Here is an 18,028-nt window from a genome sequence, read left to right as displayed (position 1 = left end):
AAGCCACTCAGTGATTCTATCAAACAATTCTTGAATGATACCTACGAAAGGAGAATATAGGCTAACAAGTGGTCTTCTGTCAGAAAGAAGGCATTTATCCTGTTCCTGAAGGCTGCAGTAAAACAAAGCTCCCTCAAGGGCTCGTGGGGAAGGGTGGAAGTGCAGGTACAGTGGCTGAGCTGCGGCACAGCGGGTGCTCCCCATGGCCACCTGCCTCTCAGCGCTCCCAGACCCTCTGGAAAAGAGCATTTTTCCCTGGGGATGTTACCAAAGCAGCAGGGCCATTTCAGGCCCATGCCCAGCATGAATTTTGAGCTGGCAGTAGTCCCTGCACAGCCCTGAGAGCAGAGGGTGCAGGATGTTCCTGAACCTGCCTGTGAGGAGGCAGCTGCTGGGACGTGCTGTCACAGTACCTGTTCAGAGTGATTCTGACCCAGTCCTGGTGTTTGTGTTGGATGGCAGCAAAGCAGTGCAGCCTCCACTATGAGCCTGACTTGGAACAAGCTTCTCCTGTCACCAAGAAAGTCATACCCAAACATTTGCTTCCTTTCCTCGCACCAGAACACAGCTGGCACCGCTGCTGTGCCCGCCCTGCTGCTCCTGGGCCAGAACGGAGTGCCAAGGCAGCAAATGCTGGGAATGAGAGGCCTGAGGAGGCTGCTCCATGTGGCAGAGGTCAGCCAAGACTGCAGATGCATTACCACAGAGCGCCTTCCTGTCTGTCTGCTCCCTCCAGGGAGCACACTGCTAATGCTGAGCAGGGCCAAGCATGGGACTGAGGAGCACCAAACACACTCCCTCCAGTTCTAAAAGACAGCAGTGATAGAACTGAAAATTAGGGATGCACAAGAAAACCCTGGCAAAGCCAACTTTCTGACGTGGCTTTTCTCTTAGGGGAGCAGAGGAATCAGTCGCTCCCTTCCTTCATCACTTGGGCCTCTCTGCCCTTGTAACAGCCTGATCCTGATCCATGGAGCAGAGGGCTTGAAAATGGATAGAGGAGAGCTGCCCTCAGTGCCAATCCTCAGTTCCCAGCCCCAGGCAGCAGTTGCTGATAGGGCAGAGGTGGCCACTGCTCTGGGAAGGGCAGTTTTGATGGTCCACAGGCACAAGCTGTGGTGCTGATCTCAAAACAATGCTCCTTTTCCCCCTTAGAGGTTGCAAGAACTGTGTCCTCAGGCTGCACAGAGATGGGTCTGGGAGCAAAGCCGCATTCCCTTTCCTTGCTCACACTGACCCCAGGCGCTGGATCCCAGGGCAGGAAGGTTTCCAGGAGGAAGGTGTGAGGTGCAGCGCTGCAGCTTTCTTCTTCTTCTGGGGCTGTGCCCCCCCCACGTGCGCACCCAGCACAACGCCCAGCACAAGGTATCCAGAAGCATTGCATCCACCCCGGCACAACGATGGGCTGTACCCACATGCTCCACAGTAACCCTGGCCCCACGCTCCTCCAGCTGCAGGCAGCATGAGAGTGGGGACAGCCCCAGCCAAGCGGCACCACTGCTGTCCCCACGGGAGGGTGGCCGAGGGGCCAGGGTTCATGGCCAGTGGTGGGGGCCTCTTTCCAGGCGCAGGGTTGCTGCATGTTGGCAAGGTACGGCGGCTCCTCTCCGGGCAGGCAGTGTTTGTCGCGGTGCTCTGCTCGCCGTGCTGTAACATCGCTGTCATTTTCTGAGAAAACCGGACCAAGATTTCAAAATGTCAGAGCTGCACACTGCGAGGAGTCCTGGAGACAGGTAACAACCTCTAAAACCCTGACGCCTACAGAGTTTATTGACCCCGGAGACAACGTAACCTCTCATTTCCGCGCCGGGCTCATCTCCTCCACCCAGCCGCGTGTCGGGGCCGGGGCCGGGCCGGCAGGAGACGGTTCCGCTCCGCGCAGCTCCGCGCTCGGCTTCCAACGCCGCCTCGAATCCGTGCGTGGCTCCTCCTGGCGCCGCAGCCGTTTCTGCCGGTTCCCTCAGCGGAAAAGCCGCTCGAAAGCCGAAAACGCTCCTGAGCGGTGGCAGCAGCATTCCTCTCCGCTCCTCTCCTCTCCTTTCCTCTCCTCTCCTCTCCTCTCCGCTCCTCTCCTCTCCTCTCCTCTCCTCTCCTCTCCTCTCCTCTCCTCTCCTCTCCTCTCCTCTCCTCTCCTCTCCGCTCCTCACGCACCCGCCTCCCCACGGGGCCCGGGGTCCCGCGTCCCTCCCGCATCCCGACCCGAGCGTTGGTCAGACTCGTGGCTCCGTGCTCCCTGTCGGCGCTGCCCCGCCCGGTGCGCGGCTGTCCGGCCCGCGACACGTCTGCGCGCGGTCGGGCGGCTGCGGCTCAGCCGTGCGTGCGGGGCGGGGAGCGCCCGCATCCCGTGCCCGCCCCGGCGCGGCGCGGGGGAGGCGGCGGCCGCCTCCGAGCTGCATCGCGCGGCGCCGCTGGCGGGGGCCGGGGCCGGGCGGCAGCGCTGGGTGCGGAGGATGGGCGCAGCGAAGGGCCGGGCCGAGCACCCCGCCCTGCCCCACCGCACCGCGCGGCGCCGCGGCTGCTCCGCCTGAGCGCGGAGCCGCATGGCCCTGCCGCCCGCCGCGCCGTAGGTGCCCCCGGGGAGGCTCCGCGGCCCCCCCCCCCCCCCCCCCAAGCTCCGTCGTTCCGCAGCGAAGCGCGGACACGCAGCGCTCGGCGAGGATTCACCCGGCTCGGCTCCACCGCGAGGTCGGCGGGCGCGGAGCGGAGCGGCGCGGGCTGCCCGCGGCGGGGCGATGCGAGCGGGCTCGGAGGGCTGCGCCGCTGCGTGCCCCGCGCCCGCGCCGTCCCCCCGCCTCCCGCCCGCCCGGCGCGGTGTGTGCGTGTGTGCATGTGCGCTGCCGCTGCCCGCGCCGGAGCCGGAGCCGGAGCCGGAGCCGGAGCCGGAGCCGAGCCGCCGCGCTCCATGGGGCCGTCCGTGCGGGCTGCCCTTCCCTCCGCGGCCGCCGGCAGCCGCCACCGCGGAGCCGGTCTAGGATGCGGCTGCTGAGCCATGGCACAGGGCAGAGAGGCGGCCAGCCTGCCTGCTGCGAGAGTCTGAAGCCCCGCCGGAGCCCGGCCGCGGCCGCCGCTGCAGGGGAAGCGCTCCGGACGCCGTCTTTCCCCGAGAGGCACCAGGTAATCGCGGAGCTGGCGGCCGTCGCCCGGCTCCCGCCGCATTGCAGCCGCCGTTACTTATTCATGGGGGAAGGGGCGCGGGAGGGCGCCAGCGGCGGGGTCCCGCCCGGCTCCGTGCAGGGCTCGCCCCGCATCGCACCGGGACGGGACGGGACGGGGTGTCCGCCGGCGCCTGGGACTCCCCTCCCGGGGGGGCGGCGGCCGCGGGGCCGCGCGGGGCGAGGGTGGGGTGGGCGCCACGAGCCGGGCCGGGCCGGGCCGCGCTCCCATCGCTGCCCGCGGGACGGCGCCGGCGGCCGCCCGCGGCTGGGGGTGCTGCAGGGCCGCGGATACCGCGGCGGCCGCCGCCCCCTCCGCTCCTTGGCGCGGTGCTGCCGCCGTCTGGGGAGCGCCGGCACCGCCGGGCCGGGCCGGGGCTGCGCGGTGCCGCCCGAGCCCTGCGCTGCCGGGGTCGCGGCCGTGCCCGCGGTCCTGCCGGGCGCTCGCTCGGGGGCACGGCTCGGCTCCTCCGGCTGCGGGGGGTTCCTGAGCTCCTCCGCAGGGAACGCACCGGGTGTGCGGAGATGCGGCTCCCGGCTCCCTCCTGCCGCCTGCCCTCACCGCGGGAGGCTCCCGTCAGCCGCGCCGTCCCGCTGCCCTCGCCCGGCACACGCCTCTGTCATTGCACCTCTGTCCTGGGAGGCTGTCGCTTGTCCCCGGGATCCCAGGATTTGTGTTAAGTGCCGTCCCTTCCCCTCCCCTCCTTTTTGTGTGTAGTGAGCGCTCCTCGTCTGCGGGAAAGCAAATGTAGGACACAATCAACCTTTTTTTTATTTATTTATTTTTTTTTCTGATGGAAGGTTCCCGTTAGGGGAGACAGCACGGCAGTTGTTGAGGAGCCAGCCGAAACCTTGCAGCCATGTTGATGTCAGGAACAAACAAACCTCCCTGCAGGGATCGGCTGCAGCTGAGGAGGGAGCCACGGAGGGCGGCTACACGGAGGGGCAGTTCAGTGCTGCCACACCTGGGGAGCACGGGCAGAGGTGGGCGAGGAGCTGTCACAGCCCTTCGTGGTGTTGCTGCTTGCCAGGCGCTGGCTTGGCATCAGCATAGCATCTGCAGATCACGGCCACTGCCCTCTGTCATTTTCTTCTGTGATACAGGGCAGCAGTATTTCCTCTCCTGTGCTGTTGTCTTCTCTCTCTAGCCTGGTCTGTCATGTCTCCAGGGCAGGCAATTTTCATTGCATTGAGCAACTGGAACAGGAGGGTGTGTTGGCCTTAGCTGCTGGTGTGAACATCATCTGACCAGCCCCCAAACCAAGGAGGGGAAAGCTGGGAGCCTTTAGCTGGGGCTGTCCCTGCACGGTCTCTGGCTGTCTCCTACAGAGCTTGACAGCCCAGGATACCTATGCCTTTCTCGTCATGTTGCTGGTTACTGATCTTTCCCATTCACGTTTACATGTCCCCAGAGTAAGGTGGTGTCTGCTCATTCCTTCTGAGAATCCTTGTCTGAATGCTGCATGTCCAGCCCTTTTCAAGTGAAGGTCGACAGACAACAAAGCAGTGGGATGGATGGATCCTCCCTGGGTTGTTGGAGCCTTTTGGTGATAACTGTGTGTCAAAGGGTTTCTACTTCCTTGGGAGGGCTGGGCTGGTTCTGGCAGCACCCATCCTACCTGCAGCCATCGGCAGGAGCACAGTGCCCAGGGCTGTTGGGGCAGTGTGTGCCTCGTGGTGTGGTGGGGCCTCTGCCTGGTTCCATTAGCTTGGAGTCATCCCCTGGAGCCGTGGGCTGTGTGTGGGTCTCCCCTTGGTGTCAGCCCACTGCTGTGTTTTACTGCTGGAATCTGTCCTGGTGGGGTGGAGCCGCTGTGCTCCAAAACGTGGAGCAGCGATTCCTCTCTGTTGGTCTGAGAGTCAGGTTCAATTCTGCAGGAAGAACCATACCAGAAACTGAATGCTCTCAGTGCCCAAACACCTTTCTGATCTACATTTCTAAATATAAGCTGTTCTCAAGGGATTATGCATTTGTTTAAATGCATAATAAATGCATTTTAATGCATTAAGGCTGTATCAAAATGCACACCCAAGCTTGCCAGCTAGGCCTCCAGTCACAAAGCTTACTAAGAAGCTTCCCATGGTATATTAGCTTGCATTTCTTCTTTCAGAAAAAGCAGTTACCAGTTTTCTCATGGCAATGCAGTCAGTGGAAATAAATCCTGGCTATTTGAAGAGTCTCGCATGAGTTAGAAGCTGAGCTGGTCTACCAGTTTTGTGGCTTACTAAAACCTACACAAGTCCAGGAATGGACTCCTTGCACTCATCAATCTCATCTTTGGTTTATGCTCAAGGAGGTGCAGTGTTATTCAGATGGTTTCTTGGGTGCTGTCTTTGAATTTGTTGTACAAATCTTTTGCCTGAAGAGATTTGTATTTGGCTGCATCATTATGAACATTGGTAGATGTTGACCATGAGGTAGAGGAAGAAGGTAAGGTGTTGTCCAACCTAAGAATGGGACTGATGAGGTATGTGGGGCAAAACAGGTGGGAACCCAAAAACAAATGTGTCAGAACAGCACAGAAAGAGGGAAACGGAGCTTCCCCAGGCCAATCTGTAACTGAGCCCCCCACGCAGCTGCCTTGGTGTACATTTTTTTCCAAAAATTTCAGAAGATGGGGATGGTGTTCCCGCTGGTGTGGTCTGGGCAAGCAAAGGTGCCTGCAAGCAGTGGGGAGATGGAGCGTCCGAAGGTACCTGGAGAGCTTGTCGGTCTGTTGGGGCGCATGGGGATATGTTAAATGCTGAAAGGATAATGGCTTTCCATTGTTGATCAATATTTCCTATGCTTTCAGATGTGGTAACGGGTTTAGTTTATTAGAACAATCTTTGAATATTCTCTAAGCAAGCAACCCATCCAGAAAATCATGCTAATAGCTTTGTTATTAACAGGCCTGGCAGAATTTGAGCCAAGTAGAAAAGGCTTGTCTAAGTGCTGTTGCAGTGTTTGGGGCCAGGCAAATTCCATGCATTAGGAAAGATTTGTACTCCTTTGACCAGACATCACCGACTGTTGTCTATTTATATGCATCTAAATATATCCTCTGCAGACTTCAGACTCTTAGATAGTAGTAAAATTACTTTTCGATATTATGCTATTAAAATGTGCTTGCTGACACTACTTGATGAGTTTTATGCTAAGAGATGTGTGTGTATGTTTAAAATAAAAATTGTTCTTCAAGTTGTTACCTGAAATGCTTTGGAAGTGAAAGCGTGTTATGGTGCAGATGGAGAGCAAAAAGAAATACGGTTGAATTGAAGCAGTACTGGAGACATACTCAAGCCTCTAAGGCCAAATCCAAACAACTACAGGCTTTTGTTGCTTAAAAGTGAGCCATTCCCTCCATAAATATATATAAAATAATTGTTTACTTTGTGATACAATGGGAAGATTTGCTTCTGATTAGTCAGATATACCTTCTGACTACATGGTTCCTGCATGCTGAATACTGTGAAGTTTGAGACATCATTTTGGAAACAAATCCTGGAAGAAGCACCTTCTTGTCTGTTGTAGGTGTGCAGCAGGCCCAGGCAGCCAGCCAATGTTCTTCAGTGGTGCTCCTGCTGGGGCCACCCCTCATCCACAACAGCGCTAATGTGGGTACCCACCTGTGCTTGGCAGCAGGGGAGCTGACAGAGAGGAGCATGAGGTTCTCCTGACCAGGTTAACTGATCTGTCAGCTCCTGAGCTCTGGGTGAGTGGGAGCTGTGCTGTATGCTGCCCCAAAGGGACACACCAGGAAGTAATTGCAGGTGGAGGGGCTGATCTCACTGCATGCTGTGGTGCAATAGTAATTGCTGTCCAGGTAGTGTTTTGGAACTGGCAGTACAGATCCAGGGGTAAAAGATGATACTCTAGTTCCAAGCTTTCATAAATGTTCCCAGTTAACCCTTCTGCAAAAGTGGTTGCGTTGGTGATTCTGTGTCTGACTGGCCTTCAGACTATGATGGAATGGTAATAATAGTAATTTTCTGTGGCATCTCTTGCTTATGGTTCTTGAAGTAAGAAAACCTGTAGAGGAATTGAGAGCAATTGGTATCTGTAGGATGTTGAGACGGGCCACAGAGAAGTTAAATGTATGGTTCTCAGAAAAGGTCTCAAGTCTGGTATTTGGTCCCCTGATGCTCAGGGACAGGTACTGTGCCATCTTCAGCTCCTTGAATCATAGGATGGTATGGGTTGGAAAAGCTCTTAGTCATCATCTAGTTCTAATGCTTACATCTTTCTCTAGATCAGGTTACCCAAAGCCCCATCCAGCCTGGCCTTGAACAACTCCAGGGATGGGGCATCCATAGCTTCTCTGAACACCCTGTGCAGTGCCCTTACTACAATCATAGGTGGACAATCTGAGATCCAGACTGTTAGTCAGAGGAGTCCATTGCCCTGCCATGAACTGGGGTCATGGATTTCAGTGACAGCTGTCCTAGCTGCCAAATAGTCCTGTCATTTAGAAGGGTGTAGTGAAGTCTGTGATGCCTAAAGGGAGTAAGACCTAGGGGAAGGTCTGTGTCTGAGTGCACATTGACGTAGTGCCTGGTGCAGAGGAGGGTGGCAGCGCTGGCCACAGGGCTCCATTCCCCCGTGCCTGCCTTGCTGGCTGCCTGCTGCCTGTGGCTTGGGGCTGGAGCTGTTCTGCTGGCCTAAGCCAGTGTAGCAGTTCTCATGTTCTTGTGGGTTAAATCACTCTACAGATAATGTTTGTCCTGAGCAGGCTGAATAATGCAAAAGGTGATTTGTCAAATGGCTAATTCAGTGGCTAATGGGAAACCTCAGTAAAGGCCTCTTTAATTGCATAGCATGGGACTGGCAAACTGAGTGCTTGTATCTGGTTCCCAGTGCTGCAAAACCGTGTCTCATGCTTTATTTTTGAGGTTGCTCTTCCTGCTGAGTTTCTCAACAAGAACTCCTATAAGATCATTTCCATGAGAACACACGATTAGCTGACTTGAAAGTTGAATGCCTGTTTTTTCCCTTGAAGTTTTTTGTTGTTGTTGTTCAAGTTTCTCTGTCAATGTCATGTTGGATTGTTGTTTTTGTTTTGGTTTGGTTTGGTTTATTACAGAGATGAATAAAGCTGTTTTCATTGCCAAAGCATTGTTACGTTGCCAGGTATCTGGTATTCCAGTTTATAATTCCTCATTGTCACGGAGTTCTCTCTAGAGCTCACTCCGGGACAGTGGGCACAACCCGGGGCAGCAGGAACAAAAGCCCCGCCCCCTTTTCTCTAGCGGCAATGCAGCGCGGCCCGGCCACGTGCGTTTAGGGAGACGGGGAAGGGAAGGGAGATTGCGATTAGGTCTAACAAAAAGTAAGGGAGAAAAAAAAGGTGATCTGAGAACGAATGGCAGTTTAATAACCCAATAATGCTAAACAGCAACAAGAGAGTTTCAACAAAGAGAATACCAAGTCCCAAATCTCACCGATGGAGCTGTGGAAGGCAGGAAGGTCTGACCACGTTGTCTCCTCGCAGGGAGCCGGTCCAGCAACGCCGTCCCCTTCCTCACTTCCCTTCCGGTGCCCCACCCCACATGCTCATTAAGGCAGTTCACAGAAAAAAAAACTTGTCCCCTTTACTCCCATTATTAGCATGGTGTTCTGATGTGGAATACCAACACCAACCAAATTGCAAAACCATAACATTCCACCCCTTATTACACATCATCACATCATGCCTAACTTTTATCAACATATAAACAGAACAGTAGTTAACATGCATTACATATGTACATACAGATATATATATATATATATACACACACATGGAATCACAGGCTGCACTCCCCCAGCATCAGATTTCCCTGTGGCACACACTGAACATCCCCATCCTTCTGCATCACCCACCAGGTGCACCCAGGTCCCTGTGCAAAGACAGTTCCACGGAGGGGCCTCCCCTTTCCAGAGGCTGGAAGGACCCAAACCGCTTTTCCCAGCATATTCTTTACATGCACCACAGGAACCTTGTCTCCCTCCACGGTACGCAGGGAGTTGGACTGTGTAGGGCTGTCTCAGTTGGCTGATCCTCGGGTGTTTACCAGCCAGGTGGCTTCTACTAGATGTTTCTCCCAGTTCTTAAATGTTCCACCACCCATCGCTTTCAGCGTGGTTTTCAGCAAACCGTTGTGGCGCTCGATCTTACCAGCGGCTGGTGCGTGATAGGGGATGTGATAGATCCACTCGATGCCATGTTCTTTGGCCCAAGTGCTCACCAGTGAATTTTTGAAATGAGTCCCATTGTCTGATTCGATCCTCTCTGGGGTGCCATGTCGCCACAGGATTTGTGTCTCTAGGCCTAATATGGTGTTTCTGGCAGTGGCATGGGGTACCGCATATGTCTCAAGCCACCCAGTGGTTACCTCCACCATGGTGAGTACATTATGCTTACCATTACGAGTCTTTGGCAGGGTGATATAATCAATCTGCCATGCCTCCCCATATTTATACTTTTCCCATCGCCCTTCCCCCCAGAGAGGTCTCATCCTCTTGGCCTGTTTGATCATGGCACAGGTGTCACAATCATGGATGATCTGCGCAATAGCATCCATAGTTATGTCCACCCCTCGGTCTCTAGCCCACTTATGTGTTCCATCTCTGCCTTGATGGCCTGAGGTCTCATGGGCCCACCGAGCTAGGAATAACTCTCCCTTATTCTGCCAATCCAGGTCTATCTCAGCCACCTCAATTCTGGCAGCTCGATCTACCTGGTGGTTATTTTGTTGCTCCTCTGTTGCTCGACTCTTGGGCACGTGGGCATCTACGTGACGCACCTTTAGGACCATGTTCTTTATTCGGGCAGCAATGTTCTTCCATAGTTCAGCGGCCCAAATAGGTTTACCTTTCCGCTGCCAGTTGTTTTGCTCCCATTGCTGCAACCACCCCCACAAGGCATTGGCCACCATCCATGAGTCAGTATAGAGGTAAAGCACTGGCCATTTCTCCCGCTCAGCAATGTCTAGGGCCAGCTGGACAGCCTTTACCTCCGCAAATTGACTCGATTCTCCTCTTCCTTCAGTGGCCTCTGCAACTTGTCGTGTGGGGCTCCACACTGCAGCCTTCCATCTGCGATGTTTCCCAACAATGCGGCACGATCCATCAGTGAACAGGGCGAACTTCTTTTCATTTTCCAGAAGTTCATTGTATGGGGGAGCCTCTTTGGCGCGTGACACCTCTTCTGCTGGTGGTGCTTCAAACTTTTTACCTTCGGGCCAGTCCATGATCACTTCTAGGATCCCTGGACGGCTGAGGTTCCCCATCCGGGCCCGCTGTGTGATTAGTGCAACCCACTTACTCCATGTGGCATCTGTGGCATGGTGAGTGGAGGGAACCTGCCCTTTAAACATCCAATTCAGCACTGGAAGTCGAGGTGCCAGGAGAAGCTGCGTTTCGGTGCCAATTACCTCAGAGGCAGCCCGGACCCCTTCATATGCGGCTAAGATCTCCTTCTCAGTTGGAGTGTAGCCCTCTTCCGACCCCCTATATGCTCTACTCCAGAATCCTAGGGGTCGGCCTCGGGTCTCATCTGAGGTTCTCTGCCACAAGCTCCAAGTGGGACCTTTCTCCCCAGCAGCCGTGTAAAGGATGTTCTTCACATCCTGTCCCATCCGTACTGGCCCCAGGGCCACAGCACGGGCTATCTCTTGCTTGATTTGCTCAAAGGCCTGCTGCTGTTCAGGGCCCCACGCGAAGCTATTCTTCTTTCGGGTCACCTGATAGAGGGGGCTCACAATGAGGCTATAATTTGGGATGTGCATCCTCCAGAAGCCTACCACACCCAGGAAGGACTGTGTCTCTTTTTTGTCAGTGGGCGCAGACATTGCAGTAATTTTGTTGATCACGTCTATTGGGATGTGGCGACGCCCATCTTGCCATTTCACCCCAAGAAACTGGATTTCTTGGGCAGGGCCCTTCACTTTGTCTCGCTTAATAGCGAAACCAGCAGACAGGAGGATCTGGATTATCCGTTCTCCTTTTTTAAAAACCTCCGTCGCTGTATCACCCCACACAACGATATCATCTATATACTGCAGGTGCTCTGGAGCACCGCCCTGTTCCAATGTGGCTTGGATCAGCCCATGGCAGATGGTCGGGCTGTGTTTCCACCCCTGGGGCAAACGATTCCAAGTGTACTGAACACCCCTCCAAGTAAAAGCAAACTGTGGCCTACACTCTGTGGCCAAAGGGACAGAGAAGAATGCATTGGCAATATCAATGGTGGCATACCATTTTGCCTCTTTTGATTCCAGTTCATACTGGAGTTCCAACATGTCTGGCACTGCAGCACTCAATGGGGGTGTGACCTCATTAAGGCCACGATAGTCTACTGTCAGCCTCCATTCTCCACTGGCTTTGCGCACTGGCCATATGGGGCTATTGAAGGGTGAATGGGTCTTACTAATTACTCCCTGACTTTCTAGTTGTTGAATGAGCTTATGGATAGGGAGCAAGGAATCCCTATTAGTACGGTACTGTCGTCTGTGTACTGCTCTCGTGGCAATTGGTACCCGTTGTTCTTCCACCCGTAGTAACCCCACAGCAGACGGGTCCCCTGATAGGCCAGGCAAATCAGACAGCTGCTTAATATTGTCTGTTTCTATAGCAGCTATTCCAAAAGCCCATCTGTATCCTTTGGGGTCCTTGAAATGTCCCCTTCTTAGGTAATCTATTCCAAGTATGCAAGGAGCCCCCTGGCCAGTCACTATGTGATGTTTCTGCCGGTCTCTACCAGTGAGGCTTATCTCGGCCTCCAATACAGACAGTTCCTGCGAACCCCCAGTCACCCCATGTATATGTATCCGTTCTGTCCCTTCGAAACCTGAGGGTATCAGAGTGCACTGTGCACCGGTATCCACTAGTGCTTTATATTTTTGTGGTTCTGATGTGCCAGGCCACCGAATCCACACAGTCCAATACACTCTATTATCCCTTTCCCCCCCCTGGCTGAGGGCAGGGCCCCTCTATTGGTTGTCTGCAGCGGTAGAGGCAACCTCAGTAGTGGCTGACCTCTTTTGTAATTTTCTTACCCGAGCTCGCAGTACAAAATTGGGTTCGTCATGCCACTTCTTCATATCCTCTCCATGGTCACGCAGGTAGTTCCACATGGCACCACGTGACATAGGCTCACTGCGGTCCTTCACTCGGACAGGTGTGCGTTTGTGTCTGACAGCTGAGACTGCCACAGGTTCACTGTGGTTCCTTGCCGCAGACCAGCTCTTCTGCATGTTGTCCTGTCTTCTCTCCATTCGGTCCATTCTATCCACCATTTTACAGATGGCTGCGATGGTGGTACGGTGTGGCAGTAGTGAGTATTCGATATTTTGCAGTGAAAGGATGAGCTCAAAAATTTCAGGTCTCCTATCCAGCTCATCATACCTGTTAGAGTTCGTTAATAGTACACTGGAATACTTCACTGGTGCTGACCGTATGAGTTTCTTGCATATTTCCGGAGTACCGCTCACCTTTTCTGGGTCATGGTAATCCTCTGGGTCCCCAGGGACAAACGTGGGATCGAACAGCATTTCTGCCACAGCCATTTCTCTCAGGTACTGGATACCTTCCTCAGCTGTACTCCATTTTTCCAGTACAGGCTCCAAATCACTTTTGAGAAGACAGGTTGCCTTTACAGCTGATAGAATCCTCTCCCAGAGATTGGCGACTCCATCGAGACATCTGCTGATCCCTCTATCAATAGATGAGTCTCGAGCAATGTTTCCTAATTGACGAGCCTCATCGCAGCTTAGGGACATGCAGGCAGCCCCATTGTCCCAACACCGGAGCAGCCAAGTGACAAGGCGTTCACCTGGGAGTCGGGCAAACTCCTTTCTCGCACTTTGGATTTCAGTAATTTTCAGAGGTTTACGAGTAGAGGAAGCAGTGACTTTTCCCTCATCATCACTATCTTCTCCGCGTCTGTTAGTCTTCTGGGTTGCCTTTCTCAGTGGTTTTGGGGAGGGTCCCTCACCAGGATCTTCCTCTACTTCCTCCATCCGTTCCAGACGTGAGGGCACACGCTCCCATCTCTGGCCTTCATCGTCACTATCTTCTCCATGTCTGTTAGTCTTCTGAGTTGCCTTCCTTGGTGGTTTTGGGGAGGGTCCCTCGCCCGGATCTTCCTCTACTTCCTCCATCCGTTCCAGACGTGAGGACACACGTCCCAACTCTGGCCTTCCACTGGGGCGACTGACACTGATGCTGGTGCTTCCTGTGGTCGGCTGGGATTAACTTGTTGCCTTCCCCTTAGGATTTGGATCTCATTCTCGAGACTCTCTATCTTTTTCATAAGCCATTCGTTCTGAGATCCCCCTGATCTCCCACACTCACTCAGGGGTTCTATTAATTTCCCAAGGTCCCTCTGGTGTTCAGGGGTGAGATTACCTGATACTGGGGGTCCCGATGCTTCTGGCCCTTTTCCTGAGTCTCTCTGCACTATTCTTTGCAAGTCTCTCTGCAATTTATAGTAAACTACTACAATTAGAGAGACTAACAACACAGTATTCCAATTGACACCCCAGTCATACTTAAGGAATTCAGAGCATTCGTGAGCCAGTTCAAGCACGGTGCCTGTGATGTTCGTTAGTCTGGAAGGGAGCCAGGCAGATATCTCTATCCCTGCCAGCCATCGGCTTAATAAATCTACCCCTACCCCCAACATCAGGAAGTCCTTAAGCCAGGACCACAGGAACCTAGGGACTATCAGTCCTACATACAGGGCTGCTGAAAAAAAACACCTAATTACTGCCCAAAACATTGCCCTGAGCTCTGCCTGCATCCTCCACCAAAAATGTCACGGAGTTCTCTCTAGAGCTCACTCCGGGACAGTGGGCACAACCCGGGGCAGCAGGAACAAAAGCCCCCCCCCCTTTTCTCTAGCGGCAATGCAGCGCGGCCCGGCCACGTGCGTTTAGGGAGACGGGGAAGGGAAGGGAGATTGCGATTAGGTCTAACAAAAAATGAGGGAGGAAAAAGGTGATCTGAGAACGAATGGCAGTTTAATAACCTAATAACACTAAACAACAACAAGAGAGTCTCAACAAAGAGAATACCAAGTCCCAAATCTCACCGATGGAGCTGTGGAAGGCAGGAAGCTCTGACCACGTTGTCTCCTCGCAGGGAGCCGGTCCAGCAACCCCGTCCCCTTCCTCACTTCCCTTCCGGTGCCCCTCCCCACATGCTCATTAAGGCAGTTCACAGGAAAAAAACTTGTCCCCTTTACTCCCATTATTAGCATGGTGTTCTGATGTGGAATACCAACACCAACCAAATTGCAAAACCATAACAAGTGCCTTTGCAGTGCTGCCCATCCCAAGCACAGCCCGAGTGCCCCAGCAGCAGCACCACCATGCAGGAGCAGGTCAGCATCAGTGAGGTGAAGCTGAGCATCTTAGATGGGGACTTAGAGTCAGGCTGCCAGTCCCAGGCACCAGGCAGCAGCACCAGCTCTGAGCCACTCTCATCTTGACAAGAGGAGTCCCATCTTCACCCCTGACCTCTCAAGCCCTCCTGTCTTTTATTGAATAAAGTCACTCATGCTCAATTATCGCCTTGACTGCATTCTGAGTATTCATTCACAGTGATTGCGATGAATGCAACAAACAGCAAGGCAGCTCAGCTTGCAACACTCTGGCTGTGGGGTTCGTGCAGGCAGAGCTCTGGGTTCCCATTTTGCCTGGCTTTGGGATGTCTGCAGCAAGATCTCTACCATTTTGTATGGCAGCAAATAATCTCTAGCATCCAGGTTGCTGCTCATGATAATCCCAGTCTTCCTGGCTGTCACTTTGTGATACCTTTCAAAGCCTTCTGATACTCTTTGATGCCTTGGCTGCTCCCTAACACCTCTGTCCTCCTGCCATGTTGACTCACGTCTCCCACTTTTAATCTGGCTTTGCAGATCATCTCCAGCCCTGTCATCATCACGCTGCAGCAGGAGGTGCTCACCTGGCCCAATGTCTGGCAGTGCTGCTTGTTCTGCAGATGAGCAGCTGCCTCCTCATCTCTTCAGCTACAGTAGTTTTTCTCAGGGCAAATAGATGCAGTCATGCTCCTCTGGATTTGGTGTGTTAAATCCATGCTGCATGGCAGCAGTCAGTGCAATACAAAGGTGTTCTGTGTGCCACAGCATTTCTCCAGGGGCTGCCAAAGGTAGAAGCACAACACAGCACCATCCTTCTGACAGTAATGTCTGTGAGTGTTAGACATGTGAGCACTGCATCATCCCCAGCGTGTCAGTGCTTTTCCACACCAACCTGACTCTCACACTCTGCACTGAATGTAACTCTGCTCTTGTGGAGACAAATGCTTTCTGTCACATCCTCCATCCCTGCAACCATTTGCCGGTAGGCAGCTCTTGCAGAAGAATCAAGCAGCAGAACCTTGTGCTCACCCTACAGCATGCAAATGCTATGAAAGCAGAAATAACCTGGCATGCTCTGGGTCTGCAAGGCTGCACAGATGGGAGAGGTAGATTGTGTTTTTGCAGTGGAAGTTTCCAGTATTTTCAGTACATAGTGTAGGCCCTAAGTGAATGTATAACCCTCTTGTAAAACAGCTGTATAAGTAGTTTTTCCACCAAGAAAGTTGCTGAACAGAGTTAAGTTCAGACTGGGGGCATTCTGACATGGGGAGAATTGAGACAAGCACAAGATAAATACACAGGGTGGGTAGAGCCCAGCACAGGACAGAATGAATGTACTGACTTTTGGAAACATTGCCCTTCTCTGTCCGCAGAAAAGTACAAGGCAGACCTAAAAACAAGAGGTTGGTAATTGACCTTATATGGAAATGAAACCTAGCAACAGTCTGGAGGAGTCTGTGAGCCTGAGATGCTCAACCAATGAGAGCCATGAGAGCATCACCTGCATTGGGTTTAGGGCACAGAACAGAATTGATTTCACTGACTGGTGTGCAGTTTCTCCCTTGCCAATAGGGGATGTGCGCGCAGTATTGCAATAATGAATAAGTACTGCTGCTATCGCTGCCATCTTTGCCTAACTAGAAATCTTTGACTTTGAGAGTTTCTCACACAAGGGGAGAGGGTAAGAAAGTAAAGAGGCACAGAAAACTAAGGGAAACTGCTCTTCTTTATCTTATCTATAAAAATTGATACGATGCTGTCGTGCATTTTTTAATTTATTTTTAATTTTTTGCCAATGTCAGTTAGATTGTTTTAAAATATCCACACACCAAAATCTGACTACCAAGCAAATGTAATGAAAATGAAATGAAGGTGAGTTAGCGGAAAGCACAAGGCCATATTATATTAGGCTCCAGCAAATTTACAGGCACTCACTGCACAAAGAGGTAGATCTGAGTTGCACATTATATGATTCCCACAAAGATTAAGGAAATCTGAAGCTTTCAATATATTTTTTTTATTCTTTTCTCATTTCATTTTTTAAACACCTGACCCAGACCCCAACCCTCACAGGAGCTGTAAAGATAACAGCATTAACCTGCAATGTAACTCTAATCCTAACCCTTACCCTGATTCTAAAATCGTCTCTAACTCCAAATGTAACAACAAAAATGATGCTAGAAGTTTGTAGCAAAAGGAACCTTTAACCTGATCATAATCCAAAAAACAATCATTAAGGTAACAATAATCTTTACCTTAAAAGTAATATTAATCAGAGCCCAGATGATGCCTGCATCCAATCAGAAGCATGCTTTGTATTATTTAAGAGTTGTATTTTTTCCAATGAACTCTCTCTATTATCACGTTTATAAAGTAACAGAGTCTGTTCTTTTTCTCCTGACACTATGCCTTACTCCTGACATCCCCTGGAAATGACCCAGATAGGGCACCATTAAAGTAATGCTAATAGTAATGTCAATCCTAAGGGTATCTCTAGCCTCAGTGTTAATGGGACGCTAACAACAATCCCAACAGCCTTAAACATTCTGGTGGTGTGAAAGAGGTGCTGCCTTGCACATGCTGGGCAGTCCCATTGCCTGTTAAATGCAGGCGGCAGCGTAGAAACATGATGCCCGTGGTCAGAATGCCCTGTGGCAGATCCTGGCACCGGAGAACTGACCGGAGAACCATGAGAGAACTGACAACAAATCACTCGACATCAGAACCGACCCAGTGGTTATTTACAAGCCTTGGGTGACCCAGACAGGATCTCAGAGTGGTGAATGTAGGTACAGAAGTTGTTACTACTCTGTTTTCTTCTAAAAGCTGCTCAGCTGCTTTGCGTTTCAGACCATCCCTGGCTTCACTGTGTGCATCTGTCCAATTGATACCAGGTGTTTCTTCATCTCGGAAGTTGAGGGGGGCGGGGGAGAGTGGAAACAGAAATCAATTCAATTACTCATTTATTTATTGACAGACATTCACGTTTGCTACGTTTGGAGAAGTTTTTATTTGTTTGCTGTGGTTTGGTTTTTTCTTTTTTTCTTTTTTTTTTTCCCCCTTCCCTCCTCTTCCATCTTTGTGTTCTTCCCCTATAATCAAAAGAGAACGGATCCCCAGGGTCTGTCCCGCAGACGTTCTTTCCGTGGTCTCTGCTGCCACCTGCTGGCCAATACACGGAACTGCCACTGTTGGGCGTTTGGTGCCGGAGGAAGCACAACGCAGATCTGAGTTCTGACCGGTCTACGCAGCAAATCCGCCAATCTTTATTGTGATAAGCCCTCCACATGGCATTGCGCATGCACTCGAACACGCAACAGGCATAGATTTCTCCTAACTCCTTGAGGAGCAGGCAAGCAGAACAACTGAGCGCACCACTGCTTGTGATTGGGCCACCCCCATCATAGAGATGTGTGTTAGATCTTTTACCCACCCCTGGACTGGCCTTGTTGTTTAACGATAACCTCTGAAATCTGAGTTACTGGTTCTACCACCTGTAGTGTAGAATAGGTAGCCAATAAATGCTTTTCA

At 52.4% G+C, this 18,028-nt stretch overlaps 1 protein-coding gene across 1 annotated transcript; it reads left to right on the top strand.

Moving 5' to 3' along the window:
- The first annotated feature begins 1,462 nt into the window (after positions 1-1,462).
- LOC146759382 (uncharacterized) lies at positions 1,463-4,183 on the top strand. Its single transcript, XM_085510366.1, has 4 exons — positions 1,463-1,547; positions 1,765-2,002; positions 2,205-3,114; positions 3,954-4,183. Exons 1-4 carry the CDS (start codon positions 1,463-1,465, stop codon positions 4,017-4,019), a joined length of 1,299 nt encoding a protein of 432 aa, XP_085366492.1. The 3' UTR covers positions 4,020-4,183.
- The last annotated feature ends 13,845 nt before the right edge of the window (positions 4,184-18,028 follow it).

This window comes from Coturnix japonica, chromosome 10, assembly GCF_054131305.1.
Source record: "Coturnix japonica strain WE chromosome 10, WE-NBRP24, whole genome shotgun sequence".
Lineage (NCBI taxonomy): Eukaryota > Metazoa > Chordata > Aves > Galliformes > Phasianidae > Coturnix > Coturnix japonica.
This window is presented reverse-complemented; position numbering and strand designations above follow the sequence as displayed.

Coding starts and splice junctions, on each gene's coding strand:
- LOC146759382 (XM_085510366.1), top strand. CDS start 1,463: ATGAGAGTGGGGACAGCCCCAGCCAAGCGGCACCACTGCTGTCCCCAC. Junction 2,003..2,204: donor GCCGAAAACGCTCCTGAGCG/GTGGCAGCAGCA, acceptor TCCCGACCCGAG/CGTTGGTCAGACTCGTGGCT. Junction 3,115..3,953: donor CTTTCCCCGAGAGGCACCAG/GTAATCGCGGAG, acceptor TTCTGATGGAAG/GTTCCCGTTAGGGGAGACAG.